This window comes from Meriones unguiculatus, chromosome 7, assembly GCF_030254825.1.
Source record: "Meriones unguiculatus strain TT.TT164.6M chromosome 7, Bangor_MerUng_6.1, whole genome shotgun sequence".
NCBI lineage: Eukaryota > Metazoa > Chordata > Mammalia > Rodentia > Muridae > Meriones > Meriones unguiculatus.
Window position 1 is genome coordinate 47697590 of NC_083355.1, and position 24490 is coordinate 47722079.

Consider the following 24490-nt stretch of genomic DNA (forward strand, 5'->3'; position numbering starts at 1 on the left):
CATTAGCAGGCCACAGGCTCCCTGTGCACCTCCTTTAGAGGCTGGGCCTCGTGGGGCCCCTGCTGGCTGCTCCCAGCACTTCCCAAGCACACTAACTCTGGCAGGCTGCACACTTGCCTCCTCTGGGGCTGGCCGGGCCTGCTGCAGCCTGAGGCTGCAAGGTGCTCTGGAGAAGCTGTCCGTTACCACGGACGCCTGGTCTTCTGCCCAGATGCTCAGGAGGGTGAGGCGGGAGCTAACCTGGGCAACATGAGAGCCTGGACTCAAAACACCAGAAACTCACCTGTCTTCTTCACATGTGCCTGAGCACAAGCGCACACACACCTGCCACATGTGCACACTTGTATACACAGGTTCACGTGTGCGCACACGCAGGCCCGCCTCAGTTACTGCTTTCGGGTATTTTTCTGCCCTCTCCTCCACTGTGCAGCTCTTGTTGTTGCACTTCATTCTTTTATCGTGTGTTTCATTTGTTTGTTTGTTTGGTTGGTTGGTTGGTCGGTCAGTTTTTCCAGTCAGGGTTTCTCTGTGTAGCCTTGGCTGTCCTAGACTCTCTTTGTAGACCAGGCTGGCCTCGAACTCACAGAGATCTTCCTGCCTCTGCCTCCTGAGTGCTGGGATTACAGGTGTGCACCACCGCACCAGGCACAGCTCTTCATTCTTCTGAGACAGGCTTCCATTACTGTCTACTGTGCCCTAGAACTCACAGTCCTCCTGCCTCAGGCCTCACACCCAGCCTCTGGCCTTGCTTTTTTGTGTAATAGTCACCATAATGTCCCCACCAGGCTGGTGTTCAGACCTCAGTGTGCTTCCTTCACAGTCGCAGAGTTCAGTGTCCAGTGGAGTTTGAGCCCTAACCCTGCCTCATTTATCTCCCTGCTAGGCCCTCCTGGGAGACCAGTATGGCCCCTGCCCAGTTCCTGCACGGATTGAGGAGAAGGAGTGGGATGTACTGAGGGCTCAGCTGACCTCCAGGCCTGAAGATCTGGAGCTGGTGGCCAGATATTTTCGGAGAGACGATAACACCATTCCTCCCACTTACATCCTGCAGCCTCCGGGCTCCATGGAGGCCCGAGGGCCAGAGGAAGCCACCTTGACCTCTATCCTAAGAGCTGGAGCCCAGGAGGCCTGGAGGCAAGGCCTCATCAGCCAGGAGCAATGGACATGCTACCATCGGTCAGGTGAGGCCCAGGGAACCCCCAGAGGTTTATGTGACACAGGACCTCAAATGCAAGTGTGTCACCTCAGTCATCAACCCTGCTGGCTCCTAGGAGACTGCATGGCCCTAGGCAATCCAGTGTCCATCTCTAGGACCCTCTTCCTGTGCCCTGGCTCTGCCCTCCTGTCTCCCAGGGTGGCCGGTATGCCAGCTTGCCTGGGACTGAAGTTGTCCAGGAATGTTTTGAGGCAGGGTTCCTCTTCTGTGCCCTGGCTGTCCTAGAACTCCCTTTGTGGACCAAGCTGGCCTCAAACTCAAAGATCAGCCTGCCTCTGCCTCCTGAGTGCTGGGACTAAAGGCATACGCCTCCATGCCTGGCTGCATTCATTTTTATATGAATTTATATTGAATTTATATTAATTTATTATTGGCGACGGAGGTATATGTGCCAGCCATGGAGACAGGTGAAGGTCAGAGGACATTTTACAGGAGTTGAACTCAGATTGTCAAGTTTGGTGGCAAGGGCCTTCATATCCTTCATACATGCTCGCGCGTGTGTGCGTGCACATGTGTGAGGATGCTCATGCGTGTGTGGGTGCACATGTATGTGTGCAAATGTGTGGCCTGAGGCTGCAGGTATCTCCCTACTGTACATAGAGGCAGCATCTCTCCCTGAGTCCAGAGCTCAGAGATTGACCTCGCCTCGGCTACCATCCTGCTCCAGCATTTCTGTCTCCGTCCCCAGGGTGCTGGGTCCCAGGGCGCCACCTCACCAAGCTTCTATGTAAGTACCAAGGATGCAAACTGTGCTCCTCACAAATACAAGGCCAACTCTTCACCCACCGAGTTTCTTTTTGTCTTTTTTTTTTTTTTTTCCAGAGCTGAGGACCGAACCCAGGGCCTTGTGCTTGCTAGGCAAGCGCTCTACCACTGAGCTAAATCCCCCCCCCCACTGAGTTTCTTGGAGGATTTTTTTTTTTTAAAGACAGGGTTTCTCTGTGTCGTCCTGGCTGTTCTGGAACTCACTCTGTAGACCAGGCTGCCTGTTGAGATTTGACTGGCTGATTTTTTTTTTTTTTTTTTTTTTTGGATAGGCTCTCATGTAGCCCAAGCTAGCCTTGAACCTGCTATGTAGCCAAGTATGACCTTCAACTCCTGATGCCCTGCCTCTGCCTCCTGAGTATTGAGAACGCAGGTGTGCATCACTGGGCTCGTGCCATGTTGGGGTGGAGCTCAGGACCTCTGCTCTAGGCAAGTGCTCTACCCACTGAGCCACAAGCCCAGGAATGTGTATACACGAGTTCTGCTGAACATGCGTCAACACTCAGAATTTAACTTAACATTGGTGCATTCCAGTTAACTGAACTTCAGACAACACCAGGTCCTTCTGTCCAGCTTTTTCTTATATTCACCCAGGCTGACCTTGGATCCTCCTGCCTCAGCCTCCAGAGGTAACAGTCCTCTGCCTTGGAGAGGACTTTGGTTGACTCTTGTCCTTGACTGGAATGTAGGGTCTCCAAGGGCCTGGCTCTCCCATCTGTGGAGAGCTGGGAGCCTCCTCTGAGCCCAGAGGGCTTCAAAAATAACTTCTCAGATCTAGCTGCCACTTCAAAACAAGAGCCTCCTGAGATAAGTCAGCATGAGTTCAGGCTGCTAGGAAGTAAGAGTCCCAGGGATGGAGAGATGGCTCGGTGTTCAGAGCACTGTCTACCCTTCCAAAGGACCTGGGTTCAATTCCCAGCACCCACAATTGTCTGTACAGCCAATTCCAAGGGATATGACACCTTCACACTAATGCATATAAAATAATATTAAATAAATAATTTAAAAAAGAAAATAAGAGTCCCAGGCATTGCTGGGAAAATAGCTCAGTATTGAAGTGCTGGCTGCTCCCTGAGAGTTCAGTTCTCTTCTGCAGCCAGAGACTTTGTACTCATGTGTGCACACCCACACATTTGCACATTATTAAAAAATAAGGACAAGCCAGGTGTGGTGGCACGTCTTTACTCCCAGCAGAGGCAGGCGGATCTCTTGAGTTGAGGCTAGCCCAGTCTATAGTTCCAGGACAGCCAGAGCTGTGTAGAGATCAATCTTTGAATGATGAAGGCGTCCTCGGGCAGCTACAGGACAGCCCGCTGCGGGGCCAGCCAGCCGTGGTGACAGGCCAGCCTCGGGCAGCTACAGCACAGCCCGCTGCGGGGCCAGCCAGCCGTGGTGACAGGCCAGCCTCGGGCAGCTACAGCACAGCCCGCTGCGGGGCCAGCCAGCCGTGGTGACAGGCCAGCCTACCGCTTGCGTTTGTAAAAAACCAAAAATCTCATTGACGCATGCTTGAGCACGGTCACTTGGGTGTGTCTTCTGCAGTCTTAGTACAATGTCAGAACTGTATGGCATAACAGACTTATCTTTGGCCTGCCAAGCTTGTTCCCAGACAGCAGTGGTCCTCCACCCAGCCGGTTAGTAAAGACAGCTCTGTGCAAGTCCCTTCTCCCTCCTCTGCTTCCACAGCCACCATGTCCCCATTGCCCATATCTGGCAACATGATCTCACTCACTCATTACCTGTATCCTGGGGTGACCTCAGTGCCAAGTCCCCATGCAGACTGCAGAGGCTAAAGCATGAGTGTTTGTTGACTGTCCGAAGAAGACACACTGAGGTGCCACTCACAGAGCTGGAATTCTCATTTTCTTAAAGCAGATTGGATCTGAGATTTATTACGGAACACGATTTGGTAGGGTACAGGAGAGCACTGTGGACACCCTCAGGGATGCAGGGCACTTGTCCAGGGCACCACGATTGGGGATATATTTGACCTCCAGTCATCAGAAATGAGCCACTTCTCAGCAATCATGTCTTCAAATTCATCTGCATAAAACTTGGTAAAGCCCCACTTCTCTGAGTCTTCTGGCAATCAGGGAACTTGAACTTGGCTCTACACAGAGCCTCAATCACATGCTCCTTATTCTGAAGTTTCGTGCTGATAGACATGATGAGGTGGCCAGTGTGCCCTGGGGCTTCCCTAAGGCACCACACATACCTCTCTGGAGCCTGTTGGCCCCAGCATAGGACAGCATCTTGTTGATTTGGATGGCATGAAAAGCGTGGAGCCTCACTAGAATATGAAAGCCATCCTTGCCACAACTCTTCACCATGTATCTGTTGGCACAAATATGAGCAGCCTCCAGTGCTTCAGAAGAGAGCTGTCCACAGTCATCTGATACCATGTGGCCACAAAGTGGGAATTTATCAACTTTTGCCTTCTTCCACCCCAAGTCAAAGACACAGATCTTAGCATCAGGGACGCCTGGCAGAAGTGAGACTTTGAGTACAGCTTGTTCTTCCAATACTGGTAACACTGGGCTGGGTGGTGGCCCATGATGATAATAGGAATGTTGGTGGGGAGGAAAAGAGGCTGAAATCCCTATTTGTAAAGCAAACAATTGGGGGGGCATTGAATACTCACCAGGCTGTATACTGCCACCTCGGTCTAGTTCGGAGCAACCCCTGGTCCCCTAGTCTAGGTGCAGAAGGCCACTCATCTGCTGCCTATGCATGCACCTGCTCTGGACATTTCTTATCAATGGGATCACACACTGCATGATTTTAATTTTTTTCTTTTTGAGGCATGGTCTCTCTGTGCACTCTAGGCTGGCTTAGAACTTCAGGAGATAAAGGTGCCTGCACATAGCCTGACAATCTGAGTTCAGTCCCAGTGACCCTTGTGGTAGAAGGAAACTTGACCTCTGACCTCCCTCACACTTGGTGGCACCCACACCCTCCCCAACTAATTTACTAACTAAATAAATGTAAAAAGAAGTTATTGTTTTATAGTCCAGGCTGGCCACATCCCAGCAACTCTCGCTTGGGCCTCCTGAGGGCTGGAATTGCAGGTGGGCCCCACCCTGCCCAGCTGTGGACAGGGTGTGTGTGTGTGTGTGTGTGTGAGTGAGTGCATGTGCGGGCCCGTGGGGGGGGTATGAAAATGGAGGCCAGAGTAGGATATCAGCGTTGCTCTTAGCTCTACCTGACTTTTTTTGAAACAAAGTCTCTTCTTGAACCTGAAGCCCACAGTTTCTGTTGGGCCATCAGCCATTGAGCTCCTGGCCTGATACCCTAGAGGTGGTGTAGTGTGTAAATACCCCCCATACCTACCACACACATCCCAACTTGGCTTTCGCAAGCTGCCCCTCTGAAACACACCTCCTAACAGCCTGTCTCAGGCCATAGCGACCCTGATGAGTCCTTCTCTTGCTCTGTCTTGTAGTCATTGAATGGGAGATCGAGCAGGGCCTCCTGAGCTCAGCTCGAGGGGACCAGGGAGCCACCATCTTCCTGAGAGATGTACAGGACCTTAGTAAACACATCTTGGATGATTGCTCTCTGAAGATGGTGGACCGGCTGGCAGATGGCTGCTTGGATACCAACGCCCAGAGTCTTCTCAGTGGCCTTAAGGGGCGCATACTGGATGCTCAGCCTGGAGCCCTGAAGTCCCACTGCCTGCCCTGGACCCGTGACCTGGTCAACCCCAAGAACAAGGCTCATGCCCGCTACCTGAAAGAGCTAAGTGAGCAGTTTGTGGCCAGGACCAACCATCAGGTCCTGGAGCAGCTTCGAGAGCTAGAGTTGGCCAGACAGGAGCTGGGCTGGCTCTACCAGGAGATCCGCCACCACCTCTGGCAGAGCACAGAGTCCACCAGGATCTTCTGTGGTCACCAGGAGTTCCTGGCCCAGCTGGGGCAGCAGCTCAGACAGGATGAGAACCGGCCCCATACTCCCTTGGTTCTCTATGGACCACCGGGCATCGGGAAAACATCCCTAATGTGCAAGCTAGCTCAGCAGGTACCAAGGCTGCTTGGCCACAAGACAGTGGTCATCCTGAGGCTGCTGGGGACATCAAAGATGAGTCTGGATGCCCGTAGCCTCCTCCACAGCGTATCTTTCCAGCTGTGCTTGGCATATGGGCTGCCACTACCCCCAACCCAGGTCCTGGAGGCCCATACCCGGGTGGGCCACTTCTTCCACACCCTCCTCCACACTGTGTCCCAGAGGAACTTCGAGTCCCTCGTTCTGCTCCTGGACTCTGTGGATGATCTGGATTCCACATGTCATTCTCAAAGGGTCTCCTGGCTGCCCCTCAAGTGTCCCCCGAGGGTGCACCTCATCCTCTCTACATGCTCAGGCCAGCAGGTGCTACACACCCTGCAACAGACCCTCAAGGACCCCTGTGCCTACTGGGAGGTGAAGGCCCTGTCTGGAAGTCAAGGGCAGGAGTTCATCCAGCTGCTACTGGCTGCAGAAAGGAGGACGCTGAGCCCAGGGCAGAGGGATGTCCTCTGGGCCAGCCTCCCAGAGTGCGGCCACCCAGGGCGGCTAAGGCTGGCCTTTGAAGAGGCTCGGAAGTGGGCCTCCTTCACTGTTCCCGTGCCCCTGGCCACCACAGCCGAGGAAGCCACACATCAGCTCTGCATCCGCCTGGAGGAGACTCACGGGCAGCTGCTGGTGGCTCATGTGCTGGGCTACATTGTGTGTTCCAGGTAAGCCTGCCTCCCTCCTGCCTGCCTCTTCCTTCCCTCCTCTCTTTCCTCTTTCCTCCCTCCACTCTCTTTTTGTTGGTTGGTTGTATATGTTTAGGGCTCTTTCCCTCTCTACGTTATTCTCTGGAACAGGGTGTCTAGCTGAGGCTGTCGCTCATGCCAGTGAGCACAGTGCTCCAGTGTCCAGGCTGGGATCTGGCCACACACAGCATTTTGCGTGGATGTTGCAGATTCCACTAGGGTCCTAATGCTCCTAGAGAACATTCTCTCATGCCCTTTTCTTTCCTTTCTTGGGAACTTGCACAGAGCCCAGGCTCTGTGGAGGTTAGCATGTGACTGCTGCATGGCTGAGCCTGGGCTCCAACCCTGTGTGTTGATTTTGTATCTTGCTGCTTTGCACAAGTTTCATCAGGTCCAAGAGTTTCCTGCTGGGATCGGAGGGTCTTTTAGGTGCAGAATCCTGTCCCTCTTATTTCTTTTACTGTCTTATTACTCTGTTGGATGAGGAGAGAGTGGCACACTTGTCCTTGTTCTGATTTCACTTGGCGCCTGCACAATGTTGGGAGTCAGTTTGTTATATGTGGCTTTATTACCTCAGCATGTGTGGTCGGCCTTAACACAGGCAGTCTCCTGAGAAGAAAATCTTATGAAGACTTTGTCTGCATTGGGTAAGCCTGTGGGCATTCATGTGTGTGCATGCGCTTGTGCTCAAGGATGTCTGTGTGTGTCATTGTGTGTCAGTGTGTGTCTGTGCATGCATATGTGTGTCAGTATGTGTGTCTGTGTTTGTGCAAGTATGTATGTGTGTATGTCTGTGTGACACTGTGTATATTTGAGGATGTCCATGTGTGTCATTGCGTGTGTCTGTGCATGTGTGTGCGTCATTGTGTGTCAGTATGTGTGCATATCTGTGCATGAGTGGTCATCTCTGTGAGTGTGTGTGTGTGTGTGTGTCTGTGTGTGTGTGTGTCTGTGTGTGTGTGTGTCTGTGTGTATGTGTGTCTGTCTGTCTGTAGGGGGTACCTTGCTTGTTCACTGAAGTAAGAGGACCCGACCAGAGCCTGGCAGCAGCATCCACAAGCTGGGCCCTGGACTCTGAGAGGAGCCAGCTGAGTGTGAGCAATGAGCCAGTGCTGTGGGTGCAAAGTCCTCTTCGCTGGTGACTGTGGCTGTGCTGTGACCAGCTGTCCACAGCTGCTGTGCTTGTGACCTGAGACTGTCTGTCTAAACAGCCTTTCCCTCCCTGTGGTCACGATACTTTATTACAAAGTCTGTCAATTTTCATCATGGCCTTTGCTGATATGTTAAGATGAGCATGTGATTTGCTTGTTTGTTTTGTTTTTTGTGTTTCTCTGTGTAGCCTTGGCTGTCCTGGACTCGCTTTGTAGACCAGGTTGGCCTCAAACTCACTGTGATTCATCTGCCTCTGTCTCCCTGAGTGCTGGGATTACAGGTGTACACCACATGCCCTCGGAGATAGTGATTTTTTTTTAACCCTTGCTTCAATGTTGAGTTGTGCTGCATTGCTTTATTATTTTTTTTCTAGGGTTTTGTTGTGCTTTTTTTTTTTTTAGACAGGGTCTGCCTGTATAGCTGTGGCTGGCCCCAAACTCACACAGATCCTCTTGCCTCTGCCTCTTGATTGCTGAGATCAAAGGCATGCACCACCATACCCAGCTCAATTCAGTTTTTAAAGATTTATTTTATTTTTATTTATGTGAATGTGTGTGTCAAGCAGGTAGGGGTTGTGCACATGAATGCAGGTACCTGCAGAGGCCAGAAGAGGGCATCAGATCTCCAGGATCTGGCATTACAGGTCATTGTGAGCTGCTGGCTATAGGTGCTGGAAAACTAATTCAGGTCTTTTCCAAGAGTAGCAAGCATTCCTAACCACTGAGCCATTTCTCTAATCCTTAACTGACAGAAAATAACCAATGTATTTGTGGGGTATGGGTTCATATTTTAGACATGTATGTAGCATGTAATCATTGCAGCAAACAGGGGATGTGGTATGATAGACATCAGTCCTGTCTATCAATTCAGTATCATTCTTGTGGTGAATGCATTGAAGATTCCCTTCATGTAGCTCTGTGTGTGTGTGTGTGTGTATAGTGTACTACGGAGCATTCATGGTGGGCAGTCTTGAGTGTAAGCCTTGCTGGAGACAGGCTCTTGTTGCCTCAGGGCACCTGGGCCAGCTGCCTGTAGGCTTGTCCTGTCTCCCATCTCATCACAGAGCACTGGCATTACAAGTGCATGCCCTGCTGTCCCTGGCTTTCTCCAGCGGGGCTGGAGATTCAAGCCCATGCCCTCAGGCTTATGCACTTTACACATCACACCAGCTAACTCCCCAGTCCCTGGAGCATTTCTTTTGTAAAATTAGTGCTTAGAAATAATTTGAGGATATAGAGAGATGGCTCAGAAGTTAAGAGCACTGGCTGTTCTTCCAAAGGTCCTGAGTTCAATTCCCAGCAACCACATGGTGGCTCACAACCGTTTATAGTAAAAATCTGGTGCCCTCTTCTGGCCTTCAGGTGTATATACAGGCAGAATATGAATACATAATACATAAATAAGTCTTAAAAAAAGAAAAAAATTGACATTTATAACTGATTGCAGCAGTGGCCTGGGGGCATCTCAGCCTGCTCTGTGGGGCTAGCGTACTGTGGTCACAGATCACATACACCTCCAGTGGCGGCTTATCCCTATTGTCAGTCTGACACACTGGGCAGAGGGAACCGCAGGGGAAGATTTGCCCTCAGAGGAACGGCCTGTGGGCAAGACCGTGGACCATTTTCTTAATTACTAGCTGATAGGAGGGCCCAGCCCACTGTGGGCAGTGCCAGCCCTAGGCTTCAGCTCCAGCCTCCAGGTAGCCCCTGCCTTGAGCTCCTGCCTGGTTCCTATTAGCAATGAACCACACATGACCTGCAAGGAGAGCAAACATTTTCTTGTCTGAGTTGATTTTCTTTTTCTTTATTGTTATTATGATTAATAGACAAGGTCTCATTTTGTAGCCTTGGCTACCCTAGAACTCACTATGTAGACTAGGCTGGCTTCAAACTCACAGAGATCCTCCTGCCTCTGGGATTAAATGAGTGAGTCACCACACCTGGCTACTTTCCAAGTTGCCTTTCATCAGTGTTTTATCACAAGAGAGAGCAGACTAGAGCACCCACACAGAAAACACACAGACAGGGCAAGAGAAGTCCTTGAGTGCAACCAGGGACTCTGCTCAGCAGTCTAGAGTACAGAGAACAGTTACTCCAGAGAGATACCTGGACATGTATGCAACATATCATCCTGTGCAAAAGATGACAAAGCACTAATTTTATGTCTAATATTAATTTATCAGTGACATTTTCATGAAGCAGAATATTATATTGTGAGCAACATACAATGATCAATATGGCAAAATATGTAAACATAACTGACATGACATTGGTATATTACTAATAATTATAATTTAACATACAATGTTATATATTAATAACACACAATTAAGCTAGCTATTAACATATTAGTAAGTAATTAATACAGGCTGGCCTGGAACTCACAGAGATCCTCCTGCCTCTACTGTCCACTACCAGAGGACAGCTTGCAAGAATCAGTTTTCTGCTTCCACCATGGGGGTCCCAGGGATGGAACTGATCTCATTATTGTTGACAGCTGCTGCCTTCACCCTCTGAACCATATTGCTAGCCCAATAGAATAAGTTCTAGAATTATGCCTGACATGGACATAATATGTACTACGGATACTCTATAATAAAACAGACATGGTTGTGCAAACTAAATATGTATGTCTGTCTATATCAGCCCTAGTCTTTTTATATTTATTTATTTATTTATTTATTTATTTATTTATTTCGAGACAGACTTTCTCTGTGTAACTGCTCTGGCTGTCCTGGAACTCAGGCTGGCCTCACAGAGATCTGCCTGCCTGTGCCTCCTGAGTGTTGGACTCACAGGCATGTGCCATCATGCCAGGCTAGTCTTTCTACTTTTTATTTATTTGTTTTGTTTTGTTTGTTTGTAGTGTTTTGTTGTTGACTAAGACAGTGTCTCTCTACATAGCGCTGCTGTCCTGGAGCTTGCTCTGTAGACAGACTGGCCTTGCCCTCATAGAGATCCATTGACTTTTGCCTCTCAAGTGTGTGCTTCCACAACTGCTCTCACGTATTTCTTCTCATAGCTGTGTGCATGTTAGTGTGCTGGCTTGCGCACCTCGCTGCAGGTCAGATCCCCTGAGCCTGGAAGTGGCCTGTGCGTGGTTCTACAGAGGTGGGGGGGGTTGCCTGTAGTGGTCTGTGAGTCAGCCAGGCCTGGTGCCCACAGGGTGCATTTGTTCAACTGCTGCGATGGAGGTTTCTTGACAGAGGCTGCACAAATGGTCCCTGCACATCTTCCTTCGCAGTGTTCTGTGCCCCTTTGTCTCACAGGTACGGTCTCTCAGAGGCAGAGCTGAAGGATGTGCTGTCTTTGGATGATGAAGTCCTGCAGGCTGTGTACCGGGACTGGACACCTCCTAGTAAGGAGCTGCTGCGTTTCCCACCCCTGCTATGGGTGCGGCTCCGCCGGGACCTGGGGCACTGCCTGACCAGGAAGCCTGTGGATGGATGCATGCTGCTGGCCATTGCGCAGAGGTAGGCCCTGAGAAGGGACACTGCCTTTGTGGGACCTGGAGAGCAAAGGCTTCCAACCAAATCCTTGACTTCTTTTTCTGAGGTATTTAGGCAAGCTATCACAAACCAGGTCCCAGTGTTTTCTGTTTCATGCATTTTCTTGAATGTTGTATGAGGTGCAATGGGATTTTAGGCAGGGGCTCTACCTATAAAGCTATGCTCCCAGCCCCTCACTGAGGGATCCAAGGCATTGGCTCCATCCCTGAGCCATGCTCCCAGCCCCTTTTTCACTGTGTGTGTGTCTGTCTGTCTCTCTGTCTGTCTGTGAGATATGTCTGTCTGTGAGATATATCTGTGGTACTGTCGCCTGCTGTGTCCACATTTAGAGGACAGAGGTTGACCTCAGGTCACTTGTCACCTTCTATTTAGAGAACCTGAAGATGGCTGTACAGCAAGCCTCTTGGACTCCTCCTGTCTCTGCTCCCTTCCAGTCGCTGGGGTTACAGTTCTTCCCATCTCACAGTGCTTTGACGTGTGCACTGGGGATTTGAACTGAGATCCTCATGCTTTATGTACTAAGCTGTTCTCTTTTCACTTTTCCATTTCCCATAATATCTTGTTAGGTTGCCCAGGCTGGTCTTGAGCTCCCGATTTGGTCACACATGACGTGAACTGTGACCCTCCTGCCTCTAAGCAGCTACAGTGACAGTCTTGTAACACCCAACCAAAAGTCCTTTTTACATTTATTTATTATTTTCTGTATGTGTGTGGAAGGGTGTGTGGAGGTCAGAGGACAACTTGTGGGAGTTGGTTCTCTCCTTCCATGATGTAAGTGACAAGAATGGAATTGAGGTCATGGGGCACGGCAGAAAGTGCCTCTGCCCACTGAGTGCTCTCATTGCCCCAAGAAGCAAAATTAGGGGCGGGGGGAGAGAGAAGGAGAGAGAGAGGGAGAGAGACAAAGAGAGAGAGGGAGGGAGAGAGGTCATCTTAGAGACCAGTGTTGAGTAAGAAATGGAACAGAGGGTAGACAGACAGCCTTTGAGCTTACACTGCCCCCTGGGCCGTCAGCCTGTATTCTTTCTCACAGACAGCTGTCCCAGGTGATCCAAGTTCGATACCTGTCTGGGCCTGAGAGAGCCAAGAGGCATGGTGTGCTAGCTGACTTCTTCTCTGGAGCCTGGAGCCAGGGCACCAAAAAACGTGTTACCCTGCCACTCGTGGGGAAGCCCCTGAACCTGGACCGGAAGGTGAGGCCACTGGGCACTCCATTCCCAGAGCTGCACCCCACCATGACTCCCCTTCTCCCTCTTTCCCAGGCAACACACCCTCTGAATCCACCTCAGTTCCCCACCACAGCAGTGAGGAACCCCCTCAGCCCAACAATGTAATTCTGGGAGCAGGGCTCAGTTGACACAGGGTGCCACTTTGCACTGAGTATTTGCACGTTGATGAGGATAAAGTAAAAATGTCAGTCAGCACTGGGGCTCCGTGAAGATGGTCCACATCCTGTACTGTCAGCTGCTCAGCTGGGAGGGGACAGCCTCCCTGCTGTCTATGGGTGTCTTCTCAGCTACATGTGAGGACGGGGCTGTGACTCTTCTTTACATGAAGACTTATTTCTTAGGTGAGTATTTGAACCCACATAAAAAAGCCAGGGGCTGGAGAGAACACCAGATGCTCTAGCAGAAGATACCTATTTGATTCCCAACACTCACATGGATGCTCACATCTTTAACTCCAGTTCCAGGGATCCAACACCCTTTTCTGGCCACTGTGTACCCATGTGGTGCACAGGCATACATGTAGGCAAAAACAACCATATACATACAATACAATAAACATAAAAAAGACACACATGATCAGGTATGGTGGGATTCATACCACTTGGGAAGCAGAGACAGGTGGATCTCTATGAGTTCAAGTCCAGCCTGGTCAACATAGTGACTTCCAGGCTAGCCAGGGCTGCACAGTGAGACCATGTCTCATAAAACAAAACAAAACTAGACCAGCAGCCGATGGTGGGGAATTCAGTGGCTCTCTGGGGCTTGATGGCCAGTCTGTCTAGCACAATCTCTGTGGATCAGTGGGGGCCTGTCTCCAAAAGTCACTTGGAGAGCAATTGAGAAGGACTGTGGTCTCCGCATGCACGCATGCACACGTGGGTTCAGGTGATTACTGGGGACGCATAGAAGAGATCAGAAAACAATATCCCCACACTCAGAGAGGCCCACTTCTGCCAGCCCTGCAAAGAATCCCTCCCGGTCCTTTCCCTCCTGAGCCTTGCTGTCAGTAGCTTGGATGCTTGTTCCCAAGTGGAGGCTCACTCAGCTGCCTCCTCCAGGATTTCTCTCTGCCCTCCACCTCCAGCCCAGGACCTCCTGCTTTGCTTCACCCTGTCTTCACAAAGACAATTCTAGAATGCAGTCTGGCTATGCCTCTGCTCTGACACCCCATAGCTCCCCAGTGCCTCTACTTTCATTTTGACCTCATTGGCCAGTGCTCACGGCCTTCAGGCTTTTGTCTGTGTCACTGGGTTTCTGTTTATGTTATTGCTGTGTGAGTTTGTTTTTTATTCTGTTTTTAGAGATGGGAGTCTTACCTTTCTGTTCAATGTGACCTCGGTCTTAGGCTCCTGAGTTTTGGGGACTGCAATGAACCCCACAGTATCCTCAATGCTACTGTTCTGATGTGTTTTACCAGACAGACTCCTACTCATCCTCCGAAACCCAGCTTCAAAGTCCCACCTCCAGCAGAACTTTCCTATTTCCCTGCCATTTCTGGAACTGTTCAGGCCTCAGGGCCCTTTCTCTGGCTCAGCCTGGCTGTGGGAGGTGGGGAAGTATCTCTGTTTGCCACTATGTCCCTGTCTCCTTCAGCACATCTGGTGCCACCTTGGCCAGTGTTTGTGGGATGAAGCAAAGTATTTGACTTCAAGCCCAAGCTGATGTCCCTCCCCACCTCCATCAGGTGGCCCCACAGCCGCTGTGGTTCTCAGGCACAGTGGCCAACAGGAGGAAGCTGACAGAATTACCCTTCCATCTGCTGCATGCAGGCCGCATGGAGGAGCTGAAGCAGGAAGTGCTGGGTAAGAGCTGCCATTACAGAGGCCATGAGGGCCTTAGAGGAGGCACCACTTATTCATCTATCCATCCATCCATCCACCAACCCACTCACCCACCCGGCCACCCATCCATTCTCCATCCATCCATTGATTCACCCAACCACCCATGCGTCCAGCCATCTAGTCATCCATCCATACACATACATTCACTTATCTATCATTTCATCAAACCATTTATTGATCCACCCATCTACTTATATACCCACCTATCTACCTCTCTATTAGCCATGCATTAATTATATCTATCTGTCTATCCACTCATTTATCTGCCACTAGTTTAACTCTTTACTTCTCCCTTCAGTGCCAAATTCCATCCACCCATCCTTCCACCCATCTATCTTTCATCATTCATCCATTTAGCCAACTTTCTGTCCATTCATCTATTCATTCATCTGTCTACCTTCAATCTATCTACATATCTGTTCCATCCACTTATTTTGCCATCTGCCATGCATGCCTATGCTTTTCAAAAAAGGACATTCTTCCCCAGGAGACACCTGGCAAATCCTGAGACGTTTCTGAGAGTCACACTTGCAGGGAGAGGTTGCCGCAGCATCTGGGGCGGAGTCCCGGTCACAGCTCCATGTTCCATGGTAGAGAACCACTGGCCTCAGTGCCAGCACTGAGGAGCTCAAGAACCTAGGAGTAAAGGGCGACCATTTTCTAGCTCTCAGAATGAGCCAGCAGGAAGCAAGAGCTCCTATTTTGCTCACTCCTTATCCTCCACAGGGAACATGAACTGGATTTGCTGCCGCGGCATCTCTGGGAGCATTGAGGAGCTGCTGGATGACTTTGACATGTGTGCCCCTCACATGGACTCTCCTGAGGTTGGTCTGGTCAGAGAAGCTCTCCAGCTGTGCCGCCCTGCTGTGGAGCTCCGGGGCATGGGTGAGTATCCCAGCCTGACAGGGCCTGCTCTGCGATGGTTTCCAGAAACACAGCCTTCCCAGGGAACTGCAGGATGATTTTTCACCAGCCTACACATCCATTTGTCAATCATTCATTTATCAGCCCATCTATCCACTCATCCACCTGTCTATCCATCTACCCTCCACGCATCAATCCCCCAACCTTCCATTCATGCATCCATCCACACATCCACCCATCCAACTGCCCACCTCTCTCTCCATTCATCCACCCACGATGTAATTTTCCTGTCTAAACCTATGACGCATCCTTCAATACTAACTTGTAGAATTTGGAAGAACTTTGGAGCAAAACCTGAAAAAGCAACACTGTCCTTTCCTCTGGACCTGCATTTCCTCTAGATAGGTCCAGACAGGAAATATTTCAGGGGAATGGAGGGAAGTGTGTTCAGACTTAAATGACAGGAGACAAAAATAAGTCCCATGGATTTTTAACTGATAAAATCCAGAAGATGAGAATAACCTCCGAGGTTGGGAAGATGGCTCAGTCAGCAAAGTGCTTGTCACGAGAGCAGGAAGATTTGCCTACAGATGCCCAGCACTCACATATGAAGCCAGCTGTGGTGCCACACATCTGCAGTCCATGCTGGGTAGGTATGGGTGGAGGCAGAAGCAGCAGTGGGTCCCACTGGCAGCTGTCCAGCTGAGCCTGTGATACCAAAACCAAAGTGGAGTGTGATCGAGAAAGACACTCATGGTGAGTGACCCCCACACACCACATATGTGTGCACATACACATGCATATGAATGCACACATGTGAACATACACACACAATTGTGCAAGCATGCACACATGAGCACATGCATACATGCACACATGAGCACATATGCATACAACGCACACAGAATAATCACTGTTGGAAGATAAAGTAGATGCACATGTTTTCCGAGAACTCAGGAGCCTGAGGCAGGAGAATTATTACAAGTTCAGTGCTAGCCTGGATACACAGAAGTCTCAGGCCTGAGCTGTAATGTGAGATTATGCCTGAATAAGCCACACATGTATGCACACACAGAGGAGAAAAGCACATGTTCTATGAAGATTGTGCCCCTTCCTTTCAAGACAGAGTCTCACCGAGTGACGCAAGTTGGCCTCAATCTTGTGATTACAGATGTGTGCCAGCGTGTGCAGCTTTATAAAAACTCCTTTTTTCTCCAAGCTGTCAGTTGGTGCTTCAGATGGTGTCTTGTTCTGTGTGTTACTTTTTATTTATTTAAGTACATTTATGTTTTTATACCATGGAAGTGTGTGGGCCACAGTACACATGTGGCACTCACAGGACAAAGTTTCAAAATTCATTTCTTATTGGGTCCTGGTTGATGACAATCACCTTTGTCTGCTGAGCCATCTTGTCTACCCCAAGATTTTATTTGGAAGTACAGTTTGGGGAGTAAGATTGAGTTTGGTGCTGGAGTCTCAGGCTAGAGCCCCAACACTGGGGGTTCCCAAAGGAACAGCCAGCCCAGCCTCCCACCTGACTCAACAGGAGACGAAGCTGTCAGCCCAGCACTCCTGGGAGACTAAGGCAAGGGTCAGGAGTTCAGAGTCATCTTCAGCTAAGTTTGAACTTCAGGTTCAAGGTCAGCCTGGGCTCCATAAGAGTGTCTCAAAACAACAACAAAAACTGACAGAGCAGGCATGGTGGCAAAAGCCTTTAATTTGAGCAGTTGAGAGGCAGAAGCAGGTGAATTCCTATGAGTTCAAGGCCATCTTGGTCTACACAGGGAATTCCAGGACAGCCAAGGCTACACAATGAAACCCCATCTCAAACAAACAAAAAATGACAATAACCTCCCCCAACAAACAATGAATTGACAGTGAACACAAGAATGGACTTTGTCCTCAGTGTGAACACACCAGGGACAAAGCAGCAGTCTGATGATGGACGAATGTTGGTGGCAGGTGCTCACTGCAGTTCTGAGGTCACAGGGGAGGAGCAAGGGCAGCTGGGATGTCCTGGTGTAGCTCAGGCTGGTTGACCACCATCTTGGGTCTGCAGGATCCTGTTGGCACTAGGGCAGCTGAATGTACTTTGTTCTTGCAACTTGAGATAACCCAGGGAGCTGGTGACCCAAAGTAAGACAGGCCAGAAGAATGACTAAGGAAGTGGAGGTGCAGTTCTGCCAGCCCAACCCTTAGGAGGCAGAGGAAGGAGATCAGGAGTTCAAGGTCCACCTCAGCTACAAAAGACCTGGTGACAAAAGTGAAAAGGAAGAGTGGGTGCTGTGGTACACACTGTTAATACCAGCATCCTCGAGGCAGAGGCAGGTGGATCTCTGAGTTTGAGGCCACCCTGGTCTACAAAGTGAGTCCAGAACATCTAAGGTTACACAGAGAAACCCTGACAAAAAAAAAAAAAAAAAAAGGCAGTGGGGGGTGGGGAAGGGAGATGGGACATGGCTCAGTCAGTAGTAGTGTTCTCTGCACGAGCATGAGGACCTGAGTTCAGATCCCCAGTCCCACCTGAGAGCACAGGGTGGCAGCATGACCCGAAAGCCCAGAATGGGCGGTGCGGTCAGGTGGGTTCCAGGCTCAGTGAGAGAGCCTGTCTCAAAAAGTAAGGGGGAGGGGCACCTGCCTGGCTCGCTATGACAAAGACTCCTGCCGGCGAGTCTGGGACCTGAGTCCAATCCTGTGACCCAGACAGTGGACAGAGAGAAGTGATCCCTCAGGATACCCTCTGACCACCACACTCGACAGGGCACAGCACATGTGCATAGGTGCACACATGCACGCAAAGGAAGACGTGAAACGAAATTAAAAGAATTAAACTAACAATTCAAAGATAAAGGTTTTGTTTTTCTGTTTTTCAGGGCAGGGTTCCTCTGTGTAGCCTGGGCTCTCCTGGACTCACTTTGTAGACCAGGCTCAGACTCAGAGATCCACCTGCCTCTGCCTCTTGAGTGCTGGGATTAAAGTGTGCATCACATCTGCCCATCTAAAGGATAAAGTTTTGAAAATATTAAATCTTAGAGTTTGGAAAGCCACACTCTGGGTGTGTCAAATAAAAGTATGTCCTGTTGGTGTCTTTGACCTCTGTTCATCTTACGTGTTTTTGGTGTGTGCCTGATGTTTCTGTCTGGTGTGTGTCTGATGTGTGTGTCTGGTGTGTGTGTGACTGGTGTGTGTGTCTGGTAAACTGTCTGAGACAGTTTCGTGTGTCCCTCATTGGCCTTGAACTATCATGTGCTGAACTCCTAATCTACCTCCACCTCCCAAGTGCTGGGATGACAGGCGTGCAACAGGTGTGCAGCGCTACTCCTGGTTCACGGGGTGCTAGGGATGGAGCCCAGGGCTTCATGCATGCTGGGGGAGCACGTGCTACCGCTACCAGCTGAGCCATCCTTCCCTACACCCAGTCAGCCAGAAAGCTTCATTCCCACCCGCCGCGGATGGGTGTGGTGACAGATATTGCCACCAGAGGGTGCCACAGACAGTGCACGTCCCCAATTTATTTTCCTGTGCCCTGCTCTGTGGCTTTCACAGAGCCAGTTCTGATCCCCCATTTTTTTTTCTTTTTTATGCTCGTGCAGATGCCCACGTAGGCTAGAGTAGCTGGATGCCTGGGGTTTGAGTTACAGTGGGCTATAAGCCACCTAATGTGGGTGCATGCTCTTAACCACTGAAAATTCTCTCCAGCCCTCTCCACGTAAAAAATGGTGTGTGTGTGTGTGTGTGCCTTCATGATCAGTCACTCGTGTGTGGACAGGCTGTCAGAGGACAGAATGAGGGAGTTGGCACTCTGTTTCTATTTTGTGGGTCCTGGGTATTGAACTCAGGTCCCGAGGCTTGGCAGCACATTTATCCACTGAGAAGGATCTTTAGCCTCTATTCATTTTCAGCCAGGGACATGCTATTTAACTGAGGCTGGCTTTGAACTCATAATCCTGCTGTGTGAGCCCCTAGAGAGCTAGGACACCAGGCTTGTGCCACCACACTGGACACAAGTACCTACTGTGGGTGTCTTGGGGTACTGTGCTGTGCCTATGGCCAGGCACAGTTGCTTGTCCCTGGCTAATGAGCAGGGAGGGGGCTGAGGGCTGCCAGATGGGCTGCAGGTGAGATCAAACAGCAACCTCAGGTGGCGAGACTGGGCTGGAGTCAGGGAATGAGTTTGGCAGAGGTAGAATTTGAAAGCTAGGCACAGCTCACCTCTCCCCCACACCTCCTACTCTCCTTCCATCTTTCTTTCTGTTTTCATCTGTCCATCTATACACCCTTCCTGTCTTCCCTCCACACTGCACTGCTCTGCCCATCCACCACCCTTCCACCCTCACATTCCTCCACCTTCCCACCCCATCCACCTTCCCATCCATCAACAGACCCATACACAGCAGTCTGCCCTTCATCCCCTCCTGCTCACCCATGTACCTGGATCTCAGCTACTTGGGGAGCTGAAGTAAGAGGCTCCCTTAAGCCCAAGATCTCAGCTACTTGGGGAGCTGAAGTAAGAGGCTCCCTTAAGCCCAAGAGTCAAGGCCGATGTGGGGAATAGCAAAATGAATAATCAGTTAATGGTTGGAGGAGGATGGCTGACCTGAGGAGGAGCTCCAGGCAGAGGAACATGGTAAGCAGAGCCTGGAGGCTGCTGGCCGAGGCAGGGGTAGGCGGACAGAAATGGTGCAACGGGGCCTGGGCCGAGATGTCTCAGCTGCTCTTCCAAAGCTCTGTAGGAACCGAGGCTCATGGGTGTGGCAGTGTGGTGGGGTTCAGCCAGGGAAGTGACACACCTTGTCTTGCTGCAGAGAGGAGCATCCTGTACACAGAGCTCCTGGCCAGGCTCCTCTTCTTTGCTACATCGCATCCGGCGATCATCGGGCAGATGTGCCAACAGGCCCAGAGCTGGTTCCGCACCTGCCCCTACCCAATGCTGGTGCCTCTGGCAGGGTTCCTCCAGCCGCCAGGTGGGCCTCTTCGTGCCACTCTCACTGGGTGTCACAAAGGTGAGTGTTCCCAACAAAACCCACACCAGCTTACTGTGTACCAGGAGACAAGATGCCAGATATTTGGGGTTACTTTCTGGGGCTCTCCTCTGCCAGGCAGGAGGCCCCAAGGCACCCCTGGGGATTTTCCTCTGTCTCATGCTGACCAGGCTTTCTCTGTCCTCTGGGGACTGTAGATTGCCCCTGTAAATACTGCTAATGAGCCTGGAGCTGGCAGACACCTGCCTCTGAGGTTCCACCCCAGAGGGCTGCTGGCTACAGATTTCCAGGTGGTCTGCAAGTGCATCATGGAAGCCAACTGCCCTGACAGGCTTGCGGGGCTCAGGCTGAGGGCTCACGCTAGGATGTCAGGGGAGAACAGGACTTAAGTTTTTATATACCTTTGTCATGTATTGCCTTCGGTGCAACTCAGCCACTGTCTACCCACACACTGATATATCCTTATCTGCCCTTCTACGCACTCATCCACACACAGTCCTTTATCCACTCACCGTCTGTATCCATCAATAGACCCACTCGCCATCCATCCATCCATATTTCCATAAGTCTATTCGTCCACATATCCACCGATAGCCCTGGAGAGAATTTTTACCCATTCATCCATCTATTGATTTACCTGTTCATCACATCATTGATCCACACATGAATTCTTCCACCCACCTATTGCTCCCTCCTCCATCCAATCTTTCACTCATTATCTACCCTGCTACATGATATCTATTCTTTTTTAAGATTTATTCTCTTCCAGGGCACCATGGCTCACATCTGTAATCCCAACACTTGGGGAGGCAGAGGTAGGCAGATCTCTGTGAGTTCGAGGCCAGCCTGGTCTACAAAGTGAATCCAGGACAGCCTGAACTACACAGAGAAAGCCTGTCTTCAAAAACTGGGGAAAAAAAAGATGAAAAAAATGTATCTGTGTGTGGCTGGGCATGGTTGTATAGGCCTTTAATTCCAGCACTCAGGGGGCAGAGACAGGTGGTTCTTTTTGAGTTCCAGGCCAGCATGGTCTACACAGTGAGTTTCAGGACAGCCCGGCCTACACAGAGAAACCCTGTCTCAAAAAACAAACTAATTTCTCTCTTTTTCTCTCTCTCTCTCTGTGTGTGTGTGTGTGTGTGTGTGTGTGTGTGTGTGTGTGTGTGTGTGTTACACATCTTTGGGGGTTCCCACAGAGGCCAGAAGAGGCTGTTGGATCCCCTGGAGCTGGAGTCACAAGCAACTGTGAATAGCCTGATGTGGGTGTGGAACACTGAACCTAGGTGCTCTAGAAGAGCAAATGTTCTTAACCACTGAGCCATCTCTGCAGCCCCCACCCGCACCCTGTGTGTCTATCCCTCCATCACCACTGTGCTTACTTCCCTCACCAGGCCACACTGAGAACCTTGTCTCTCTACACCCACCCTCCTCTTCTCCCTCCTTTCCTTTCCACATTATCTCTTATCCATTGTGAGACCCACATGCATCCCAGTGCTCCAGGCTCCACCCAGAACGAGATAGGCATGGCTAAGGTTCCCGGGCTTTTAGGTTCAAGAGAGAGTCACAGGGGAAGAGAGGAAGAAGGAGGATACCACCATAGGTTAGCATGGAGAAAAAAAACCCACATGGGACTGGAGAAGGGACTCCAATGATGGTGTGGAAAGATCCAGATAAAGAATGAAATCGAGTACCATGGGGTTATGGATGAAAGGTAGTCCAATTTAGGAGGATTAAGGTGGATGGCATTGGATGGGGGCTGGGAGATGGATGGTGAAGATGTTGAGACTGTGTGAGTGAGATATCTGCCTGGCCCAAGGCAAATAAGGCAATTATAAATCTGATAGGTGTCTGTTTTATTATTTCTGATAGCAGGTTAAATAATACCACCGTGATAATCTTAGGGCTAATAATAAATAATATGTAGCCCAACATATTTCTATTATTTACTATTATTATTCTATACTATTTTATTCTATTATTTACTACAGCACATGGGCCTGCTGAGACTCTTGCTGTCTGGAGCCAGAGACTCTCTGGGTGCTATAGGGTTTCATGGTCCACTGCTGTGCCTGTTGCTTTTCTTGTAGTGATGACAAAATGCCTGACATAGCTGAAATGAGGGCTCCATGCATGGGTGTTTACCAGAACATCACAGTGGTGTATGAGAGAGCTTCTGGAAGGGGAATGGGGTATTAGCACACCCCCAAAGACCAACCTCCCACGACCTACTTCCTCCAGCTAGGCCTCATCCCCTGAAATTTCCAGAACCTTTTAAAACAGCAGCACCAGCAGTGGACCGAGGAGTCTCTGGGGGACGCGCTACACTGAAATGGTAACACCTGCTTGTCAGCACCGGCCACCAGGTGCATTGCTGTCCCTAATTGCTGCATCTAAAAAGGTTGATAGACTTACACAGACTCCTCTGGAGCAGAGCTATCCCTGGGTGAGGACTGTTGGCCAACAACCAACTGTGTCAGCACCAACACTCACGTGTGTCACATATACACACTCACACACACACACACACACACAGAGAGAGAGAGAGAGAGAGAGAGAGAGAGAGAGAGTTTTAACATAAAAATAAGTCTAATTAAAAAAATCCACGGCATAGGCAGTCTCTGGGTCTTCCCTCTAACATCTGTCTTTCCAGCTTTGTAAAAGAGGTTTGTTTTTTTTTCCCCTGTTTGGGGAAAAATGGGGGAGTCTCACAGACTCTGCCCCAGGCCATAGCTGTGTGTCACCTCTGTGTGCCTGCAGGCATCTCCGCGGTAGCATGGAGCCTGGAGGAGAAGCTTCTGGTGGTGGGTACCCAGGATGGTGCCGTGGTCGTGTGGGGTGTGGAGGAGCAGCAGGTGGTCCACGCTCTCATGGGACACACAGGTACCCAGGAGGGAGTGGGGAGTCTGCACAGTGTCCCAGAGCGCCATCACCTTCACACATGGACATCCCTGTGCTCATAACACTTCACACATGGTGATAAACCCGGGGGCTGGAAAGCTTGGCCAGTGGCTAAGTGTACAAGCTCAGTCCCAGCAGGCATGCTGGTGCCTCACACTGCCTGTACCTCCAGCTCCAGAACATTCGACGCCTTCTTCCTGCCTACATCTACAGACATCTACAGACATCTACAGGCATCTACAGATGCACAAAGACGAACACACACACAAATAAAAGTCTTTACAGTAGTTTAGCATGGGGGCTTATTGATGAGCCTTTGCCTACTGAGCCACTTCACACGATGAAGTCTGATGACCTGAGTTCAATTCCCACAGTCCATGTGGTAGAGAGAGACTAACTCCTGTGAGTTGTCATCTGACTTCCGCACTCACACACACGTACACTCATACACACACGAAAAATAATAAACTTTAAAAAGGCTAAAAAGCTAGGCTAGGCTTTAAAAACTAAATATTTAAAAACTAAAACAAATTTTATTAGCAGCTATTAACCACGTCAGGACATGTTTCCATATGAAATGTTATGCGTTACATCTATCTGGTTGTTTTTATTTTTCAGTTTTTCGAGACAGGGCTTCTCTGTGTAGCCTTGGCTGTCCTAGATTTGCTTTGTAGACCAGGATGGTCTCAAACTCACAGAGATCCTCCTGCCTCTGCCTCCCTGAGTGCTAGGATTAAAGGCGTGCGCCACCTCAGCTGGCACATGTGCCATCTATAGCATCTTGGATTATGTTCACCTCCCTCTCCTGCTGGGTCCCCTCTCTTCCCAAGCACTCCCTCCCTGCTTTCCTTTATGGGGCGTGGGGCATAAGGCATGGGGCATGAACCAATGCTTGTCAGTAGGGTCATTTACAGGGCACAGGGAGAAAGGAAGTTACAGGAGGAGCATGGGCTCCTTGTAAATGACTCTGCCAGTGAAGAAAACACCTTCCTCCGTATCCACCATTGTCTGCCTCTCAAGTGCCAAGGGAGCCACAGGGCCTGCTGACAGAAGGTGCGGATCTCCGTGCGCCATGTCTCCTGGAGTTACAGACGGTTGTGAGCCACCATGTGGTTGCTGGGAAGTGAACCCGGGTCCTCTGGAAGAGCAGCCAGCGCTCTTACCTGCTGAGCCATCTCTCCAGCCCCCTCATGTTATTCTTAACTGAGACAGTTAATCTCTTGATGGAAGGAACTGCAAAGTCATATTGTCAAGGAGAGTATTAATCACATTATCAAAGGTATTGATGAGGGAGGAAAAAAA

At 50.1% G+C, this 24490-nt stretch overlaps 1 protein-coding gene and 1 pseudogene across 12 annotated transcripts in view; one reads left to right on the forward strand and one right to left on the reverse strand.

The window, feature by feature from the left end:
- Nwd1 (NACHT and WD repeat domain containing 1) overlaps window positions 1-24490 on the forward strand; it is a 63053-nt gene that overhangs the window by 13069 nt on the left and 25494 nt on the right. For 7 of the 12 annotated variants that reach the window (XM_060387378.1, XM_060387382.1, XM_060387373.1 and 4 more), the window contains 8 exons: window positions 884-1181; window positions 5424-6693; window positions 11135-11338; window positions 12408-12567; window positions 14288-14405; window positions 15171-15329; window positions 20114-20311; window positions 23048-23170. In XM_060387378.1, coding sequence (XP_060243361.1) covers window positions 884-1181; window positions 5424-6693; window positions 11135-11338; window positions 12408-12567; window positions 14288-14405; window positions 15171-15329; window positions 20114-20311; window positions 23048-23170 — 2530 coding nt within the window. The remainder of the gene's footprint in view (window positions 1-883; window positions 1182-5423; window positions 6694-11134; window positions 11339-12407; window positions 12568-14287; window positions 14406-15170; window positions 15330-20113; window positions 20312-23047; window positions 23171-24490) is intronic. The other 5 variants (XM_060387375.1, XM_060387377.1, XM_060387380.1 and 2 more) reach the window with 5 other exon arrangements.
- On the reverse strand, window positions 4104-4535 carry LOC110558751 (large ribosomal subunit protein uL16-like; annotated as a pseudogene).